This window comes from Choloepus didactylus, chromosome 4, assembly GCF_015220235.1.
Source record: "Choloepus didactylus isolate mChoDid1 chromosome 4, mChoDid1.pri, whole genome shotgun sequence".
NCBI lineage: Eukaryota > Metazoa > Chordata > Mammalia > Pilosa > Megalonychidae > Choloepus > Choloepus didactylus.
In genome coordinates this window covers 124467927-124476448 of record NC_051310.1, presented here as the reverse complement: position 1 = coordinate 124476448, position 8522 = coordinate 124467927, and the positions used below count along the sequence as shown (strand labels likewise).

Genomic DNA, 8522 nt, shown 5'->3' with positions numbered 1-8522 from the left:
TGGAGAGGAATGGATAGCATAACTCTCAGCCTTTTGAACCAAGACAAACTGGTTCAAAAATAGGGAACAAACAGAAAAACAGAGAAGAGAGGGCTGTTAACACACAGTGGTTCTCTGATGTTATAATTGCCACCTGAGAACTGTTAGAATTTCTTTCTGGGGACTTACATAGATCTTGCCAAAAATCTCTCTGGAAACTCCTGATCCTGCTGTTTTGCATTTGGCTCTGCCTCCACTTCTTCACGGCTATCACTTCCTCATCTACCAAAAAAGAGGGGCATCTCTGAAGCACCAGCGGCATTTTTTTAATTTACTTTCTGTGATTCAGTAACTGATGGGGGTGGGAGTAGAAAAGGATTATTTCTGAAATCCAGTAACTGGAAAGGATTCAAGTTGTCATAAACTATATTTTTATCATAATTTACTGAAAATCTGACATGTGAGTATTTTCATCACTGAGTAATTGTGGGAGTTATGATTGGGCAGGGAGCAGTTTGATTATAATAAGCCATGGGCCTGCTCTCCAAATTCTTCATCCTTTTCATGGCAAAAGCAATCAACTTTCTTGTCAGGACAATTTAGCCTTTCAAAGTGAAGGCCCCACATAAATCGAAGAAATAAACACTTCCTCTAATGGATTCACACATGCAAATCTCATGTCTGGTGGTAGAACTAAAGCACAGAAAAGTACAGCCCTCAGGCCAGGTAGGATTTTAAAACCGATAACCTTCTCAGAATAGCCAATAGGGTCAATAATCCTCCAGCAGCAGGTGACAAAGGGCTGCTTGATGAGTTACAGACAGGGCTCCCTGCCAGAGGCCCCTAATGGTCAGAAATACATTCCCTGGTGTCTTCGTGCTTTTGTCCTAGAAAAATCTCTCCAGGCTCTGTGGGTTCCCCTCAGGCGCCAGCTCCAGCTCAGCAGGTGAGGGGTGGGAGGGAAGCAGTCTGAGAGAGGAAGGGCTTCCTTCTCCTGTGGTAGCAGGAAAGTGTTCTGCATGGAGGAGGGGGGGAACAGAGAGAAGGAGGTTTATCTAAGATGTCCTCTGCTTTCAGGTTCGGGAACTGGCTCCCTCTGCATGGATAAATTGATGTCCCTGAAGAAGACAGAGGAGTTTTAGCATCCCACCCAGGCTCAATAGGGCAGAGAGGATAGTGGGCTTTGGGGGCTTGGGAACCTTTCTCCTTGGGCCACCTAAGGAAGGGCCAGCTTTCCATCTGATCCCAGGCAAGGGAGGAGACGTGAGGGCCCCAGCCTTAGGCAAAAATGTCAGAAATGTGAACGGTTCAGCGCCCTCCCTCACTGTGTTTCTTCAGCTCCCCTGCTCCCTCCCACACTCTTACTTGGCCTGGCTCTTTGTCACCCCCCCCCCCCCCAGGTCTCAGCTTGAATTCACCTCCTTGAAGCCCCTCTCTTCCTCCTCTCATTTTCTTCTTTAATCTGTTAATCCTTCATACACAGAGCTGAATTTGTGATTTTTGCTTGTATACTTGTTCCCCTCTAGAGTTTAGGGCCCATGAGGTTGGGGATCATACGTGTTTGGCTGGCCTGGTTGGCACCCAGCAGACAGCCTCTTGGTGAATGCTGAATTAATGCAGAAATAAATAAAATGGATTCCACCCAGACCGAAGAGTCCTTCTCCATTGTTCCCAAATTCCTTCTTCCTCAACAATTAACCTTTATTGAGGGTGTTCTAGGTGTCTGGCACCCCAGGGGAGGGCAAAGATAAGAAATGCTAACCCACATAGCTCATGATGTTCTGAACATTGAGCATCCCATTGTTCTAAACACTTTTTACATTTACTTATCTAGACCTCACAACTTTGTGAAGAAAGCATAATTCTTATTGTCCCCATTTTACAGATAAGGAAACTGAGTTTCTGTGGATTGCTGCGATCACAAAGCTAGTTAAGTGGCAGAGGGATTGGCCCTGGGAGTCTATCTGCAGCGCCCCACCCTTACCACATCCTGGCTGTGCATCTAATCATTCCAGAGCAGCAAATGAGGGGCCTCATTATAAAGGTCGTGTTTTAGGTAAAAATGAATACAGCCAGGGAGCGAACCCAACGCTTGGCTCCGAGCAGAAGCAGCCGCCGCCGCCGCCGCCGCGGAGGGGTTTCTCTGGCCAGTGTTGAGTACACCAGCCTGCAAGCATGGGGAATATTTTTGCTAACGTCTTCAAGGGCCTTTTTGGCAAAAAAGAAATGCGCATTCTCATGGTTGGCCTGGACGCTGCCGGAAAGACTACTATTTTATACAAGCTGAAACTTGGTGAAATAGTAACTACTATTCCCACTGTAGGTTTCAACGTGGAAACTGTAGAGTACAAAAACATCAGCTTCACCGTGTGGGACGTGGGTGGCCAGGATAAGATCCGACCTCTGTGGCGCCACTACTTCCAGAACACACAAGGTCTGATTTTTGTGGTCGACAGCAATGACCGAGAGCGTGTGATCGAGGCCCGCGAGGAGCTCATGAGGATATTGGCCGAAGATGAGCTCAGGGATGCTGTCTTACTAGTGTTCACTAACAAGCAGGATCTCCCCAATGCCATGAATGCTGCTGAAATCACAGATAAACTGGGATTGCATTCTCTGCGCCACAGAAACTGGTACATTCAGGCCACCTGTGCCACCAGTGGGGACGGGCTGTACGAAGGACTGGACTGGCTGTCCAATCAGCTCCGAAACCAGAAGTGAACCGAGACCGTGTCCTCCCCCCTCCCTCCTCTCCCTCTTCCTTCCTCCTCTTCGCCCTCCGCTTTACTCTCATGTGGCAAACTGTGCTACTCTGTGGTATTGAGTGCCAGAAGCTGTTTCCATGGGTTTTGGTCACAGTATGTATTGCACCATGCTGTAAATGTGGCAGACACAGCCTGCAAACAGGTTTTTTATTTAATGTAAATAGTTTTTGTTTCCAATGAGGCAGTTTCTGGTACTCCTATACAATATTACTCAGCTTTTTTTATTGTAAAAAAAAAAATGGAAATCAACTCACTGTTTAGTACTGAGAAGGGATTTCAGGTGCACTGGCACCTGGGCTTCCGGGAGTTACTGTGTTAGAAGAGCTGAGAGCGCATATGCTTGGCTTTAGATCTATGTTGAGATCCATTTTGGAGGTTGGTTTTTAACCCAAACTCAGTGCATTTTTTAAACTAGTTAAAAAGAAAGATAAGGAGAACACTTGAACACACAGAAGGGAGAAATATGCCTAGCATAGGTTTTGCAGTAACAATCTGAATACTAGTCCATCTGATCGTCTGTGTTTCCCTTTGGGAACGTGAGAGAAGGTGACGCAAATCAAACCCACAATCAAATTTTGCGTGGTCACAATAGAGATCCCTGTAATTACGCTTTGCCTTTGGATCATCCTGTATTTCATAGAGTTTGTGCTTGTACTTGTGCTCACTTGGTTACCTAGGAAACAAGCTTCAAAGCTGTGGCGAGGCCCCGACCACTGTGAGACCAGCGGCCCCTCTGTCAGGTCTCTGAGGCCCTAGACGTCCCCCCGGTGTCAGAGCCACTGGACCTGCAGGAGCGCCTGTGCGCTGGCCACGGGCATGGCAGCAGCCTCTGGCTCTCAGTTGAGAAGAAAGCAAGGAGCCACCAGCCTTTTATTCTGGTCAGGTGTGTGGTGCTTTTGTTGGAAACCGCTTGCCAGAGCTGAGAGCCTGTTACTCCCAGCGTTTACTCAGCAGATCTCTCGGGGGCCCTGGGGTCTTACCTCCAGAAACGCATGCAAGCTGGGAGTCATTCCGTTCTAGAACGCACAGCCCGTCTCCGAGCGCCCCTGTCTGTATATGGGTGAAGTAGCTTTCACTCCCTCCTCCTGCCAGGGTCAGATTTGCCATCGGGAAAAGATGACCTCTATCCTTTTTTTCTTTTGTATTTTGATAAACACTGAAGAAGCTGGAGCTGTTAAACTTTATCTTGGGGAGAAACAACCTCAGAACTGGTTTATTTGGTGTTGTGGAACCTCTTACTGCTTTCAATACACAATTAGTAATCAACTGTTTTGTATACTTGTTTTCAGTTTTCATTTTGACAAACAAGCACTGTAATTATAGCTATTAGAATAAAATCTCTTAACTAAAAAAAAAAATGAATATAGCCATTTTTTTTCTGATCCCTCCACCCCTTTTTAATAGGCTGCTATAAGTCAGAACGGAAAATATTTTGACTAGCCCCCTCAAAGAATCTTCCTCCCCCAGTCTTTACTATTGAAAGAAATGCAAAATTTAGGATAATTCACATTAAGGTGTAAAAGTCAAATAGCTTAATTTTCCCTTCTAACTTTTGGAAAGGAGCTTGCTGATGCAAAAGAACCTCTGAAGAATTTCAGCAGGTTGTGAGATCCCTTGTTGAGTTCAGAGGCAGCTGCCTGGGGCTGCAGGAACTGGCAGTTGGAGACTCTGGCTTCAGCAATAGGGAAAATTGGAGGGTGGGGTTAAGTGTTTGTGGGCATTGATCATGTCCCCCAGTGAAAGTTATAACCCCTGGTCCTGTGGGTGTGAACCCATTTGTAAATAGGACCTTTGAAGAAGTTTTTATTAGTTAAGGTATGGACTGTTTGTGACTAGGAGCCTCCAAGGTCTATTTAAGACGTGGCCAAAATGAATCAGAGTGGGCCTTAATCTTCATACTTTCTGCAAAGTATTTTTATTATTCTTTTATTATTATTCTATTCATTATTACTCTCTTGGATCCTCACAAACAATGCTGTGTTTGGACAAACGGAGAAAAACATGCTCTTCTTTAGGGAAATTGAACTAAAAAATGGATGGAGCAAGGAGTGATCGTGTACCATCCTTGGGATGCGGATGGGACTGGACATTGCCACTGGGACAGTAGTGAGAAGGAAGGCTAGATGGGTAAGTGGGCTACAGGATGGAAGGTCTTACCAGTCAGAGAAATTTAAATACTCTGTTGTCTTAGGACTCAATATAGGCCTTTATGCAGAATGTATAAATCATAAAGGATTTTATTGTTTTTGAAGATCATTTTTTTTTTGGCATCAAAACCCCTCTATGGATCATTTTCTCTCCCTTAATGTTGAAACTATTAGATACATAAGGGAAAAGAAATAAAATGAAACAAATATTTATACCTTTGTAAGTTTTTGAGCTAAGGAAGTCCATTCATTAATTTAACACTATTGTAGCCACAGGTGCTACCATGATGAGACAATTTCTGCCTTGTGTGATCTCTGAGAATGGTAGAGGCAATAGATTTGTGTATTAGTTTCATAGGGCTACAAAGTACTGGGTAGCTTAAAACAACAGAAATGTATTCACTCACAGTCCTGGAGGTTGGAAGTCTGAAACCAAGGTGTCAGCAGGGCCATGTTTCCTCTGAAGTCTGTAGGGGATTATCCTTCCTTGCCTCTTCCAGTTTCTGATAGCCCCAGGTATTCCTTGGTTTATGGGAGCATAACTCCAATCTCTGCCTCCATCATTACATGATTACATGGTCACCTGTCTGTCTTTCTCTTCAATTCTTACAAGGACATCAGTCAAATCAGATTAAGGGCCCACTCTAATTCATTATGACCTCATCTTAACTTGATTACATCTGCAAAGACCCTGTCTCCAAATAAGGTCACATCCACAGGTACTGGAGGTAAGGACTTCATATGTCTTTGGGGGGATACAATTCAACCTATAACAATGTGTAAGCAAATAGCTACAACCCAGTGTGATAATACAGGTATATCCAAAGAGCTGCATAATCACAGGATGGGGGCTCGCTTTGAGAGAGAAGCCTTCCTGAGAGAAGGCTTTCTGGAGAAAGTGACATCTGAATTAGGTCTTAAGACATAAGCTGGTGTTCATGAGATATAAATGTGGGACTGGATGGAGGTGGAGGCCAGGAAAAGGGATTCCAGGTAGAAAGAAAAGCATTAGTCAAGGCCAAGACTTGGGAAATAGCAAAGTACAATTAAGGAATGTCAGTCTGTTGAGGTTATGAAATGGAGTATTTGGGGGATGGGGTGGGAATGAGAGATGGTGATGATTAAAACAACAACAACAACAACAACAAAGAGGCTAGAAAGGCCAGTGATGGTGGAGGGCCTTGCCTGCCTGCCACAGGGTTTGAACCTAATCCCATGGCACAGGAGCAGCACTGCAGAGGAACACAGTGCCCTTCAGGCTGTTAGTCCATGTTCCAGTTTGTCAGGGTCCTAAGGTTTAAACCTTGGGTGAGACAAAGTTAGATAGGTTTTATCCACTTCCTGAATTTTCAGTCTTCATAATATTCCATGAGAGATTTTTAGAACGGGGCACAGGGCTGTATTGGATAAAAGCATTTTTGTAAGATTCAACAAACCTTTGTTGAGCACCTATGAGGCACTAAACTCTGCTTTGGACACTGGAGATACAGCAGGGAATGAAACAGATGAGGTCCTCGACCTCATGGAGCTTACGCTCTCACAGATGAGTCTGAATGTGGTGTACAGGGTGAGTTTGGGGTGGAGAAGCAGGTACGGGGGGAGCACGGAGGTTGGGGTCTGCATGGCTAGAGAAGTGTCTCTCATGGCTGGAGTTGGGGGCAGTGAGCTTGGAGTATCAGGGGATAATAAAAGCTTTATTTTGGAAGAGGAATGAATAGGAATTAAAAATCATAGAACTAGAAGGGACACCAACTCTTGATTTTAGAGGGGAGAAGGTCTTGAGAGATATGATATAACAGGTTCAAGATCTCATGACAGTGGTGACATTCTTGACATAAGGCACTTCTCAACAGGTTTGCATAGGCATCCTGGGGCCTCCTGAATCGTAGGTGTGGCTCAACTTTTAACCAATGTGTATTTCTTTCATACATAATTGAGGACACCCTATTTGGCAACAACTGAGGATAAACTATTGTGAAAAATCAGACCAAGATATAAGTCGTGTTTGTCAAGTGATGGGGTATAGAATAAAGTACACTTAACATGAAAATTGTGGGATAAAAGATCAGTTATTGCAACATGTGAGATTGCCTAGTTATTGCAACATGTGAGAATTATGCCTCAGATAATCTTGGAGGAGAACCAAAATAATCTGATACAAGAGTATAAAACCTCCAGTTTGTTTTTCTGATGACCTAGCACCATTGCAGGAGGCTAGGGAGTGAAGTCTGTGGGGTAGAGCGGCCTGGAGAGAAAGAAGCAGTATAAATTCCACCCTTGATGGGCAATGAGTGCTTCAAATCAGCCAAAAGCAGCCCGGGAAGGGGCAGGCATGCAGAAAACCCTGGTTTCATCCTGACCCCAGCTGTGGGCTCATGCTGCTAGGAGAGACTCTAACTTAATCACAATTAGCATTTGCACTCATTACATTTTGGAAATATTTTATGTGGGAAAATCAGCAACATAGCCTTTAGACATTTAAAAAATACTAGAATGTGGACTGAATTCATCTTACTCCAGGATGGCAGGGGCCAGATCTGAGAGATGGCATGTCCACACGTGGCCAGCCAGATACCCCTGGGGGTCCCATGCTCCCCTCCCAAAGCCTGGCACGGGGTCAGACTGCTACTGCGGATGAAGGGTGCAGGTCCAGGCCAAGCTGGGCCAGGAGTTTGGTTATATTTAGAAAGGAGTCCCAGCCTCCCACTGTATCTGACACCAGCTGGGATCTGGCTGTCTTCCTGCTCTGTCTTTCCTAGGCAATGCTGGGCCAGATCAACCCTCCTCTTTTCCCATCATAAGGACTCTTTCCCAGGCTCACTGCAGGCCCAGGCAATCCATGTCATAAGGCAGTATATGATTAGGCACCAGTTAAGGGTAGAGGTAAAAGTTCCCTGACAGAAGAGGATGCAATCGTGGTGGAGCGAGGGCACGGCAGGCTTCCTAAAGTAGGCAGAAGTTGCTTTGGGCCTCATTAGTGAGAACTTTCAGCTGCATCAGATGCTTGGAATTACCACGATAACTGTTTATGAAGTTATTGCTGTGTGCCAGGACAATTAATGCGGCTGTTTTGTCCACCACCGTTAAAGATGGGTGCCCTCAAAAAGGCAACTGTGACCTTCAGCATCCAGAACAGTTTCTTGCACATAGTAGGTGCTCAATAAATATTTGTACAAGACCTGTGAGATAGGCATTATTACTTCTCTTTCACAGGCAGGGAACTGAGGTTCAGAGAGTTAAGTGTCTTGCCAAAGCCAGTGATAGTATCCAACCCAGGTCTCGCTGACCTGGAACTCTACCTCTGACCCATCCAATTGCATTGGAACCATCTGGGCTTTAAAGAGGGCAGTGCCCAATACCTGCAGCTTGTAAATTAGAGTAAATGCTAGGATATACCTACTCAGTGCTGCAGCAAATTACAAGGAGTAATCAAAAGAGTTCAGAATGATTCCTATCCATTTCGAGAAACCACTCCCGTCACCGCAACCTCAGGGATTTTCCTCCTAGTCCCCAGTATATAGTTGTAACTTAATAAACATAGTTGATTATATGTGTGTTCTTTCCTCACATGTTGCCTCCTGGTATTTTTTGCATTTTTGAATTGCTATTTAACCTTTCTTGCATATGTATC

At 44.9% G+C, this 8522-nt stretch overlaps 1 protein-coding gene across 1 annotated transcript; it reads left to right on the top strand.

Annotated features, from left to right (window-relative positions):
* Positions 1–2154: 2154 nt before the first annotated feature.
* LOC119533347 (ADP-ribosylation factor 1-like) lies at positions 2155–2983 on the top strand. The gene has a single exon (XM_037835400.1). It carries the CDS (start codon positions 2155–2157, stop codon positions 2698–2700), a length of 546 nt encoding a protein of 181 aa, XP_037691328.1. The 3' UTR covers positions 2701–2983.
* Positions 2984–8522: the final 5539 nt, after the last annotated feature.

Bases quoted from the DNA above. Each gene is read 5' to 3' on its own strand.
- LOC119533347 (XM_037835400.1), top strand. From the start codon at position 2,155: ATGGGGAATATTTTTGCTAACGTCTTCAAGGGCCTTTTTGGCAAAAAA.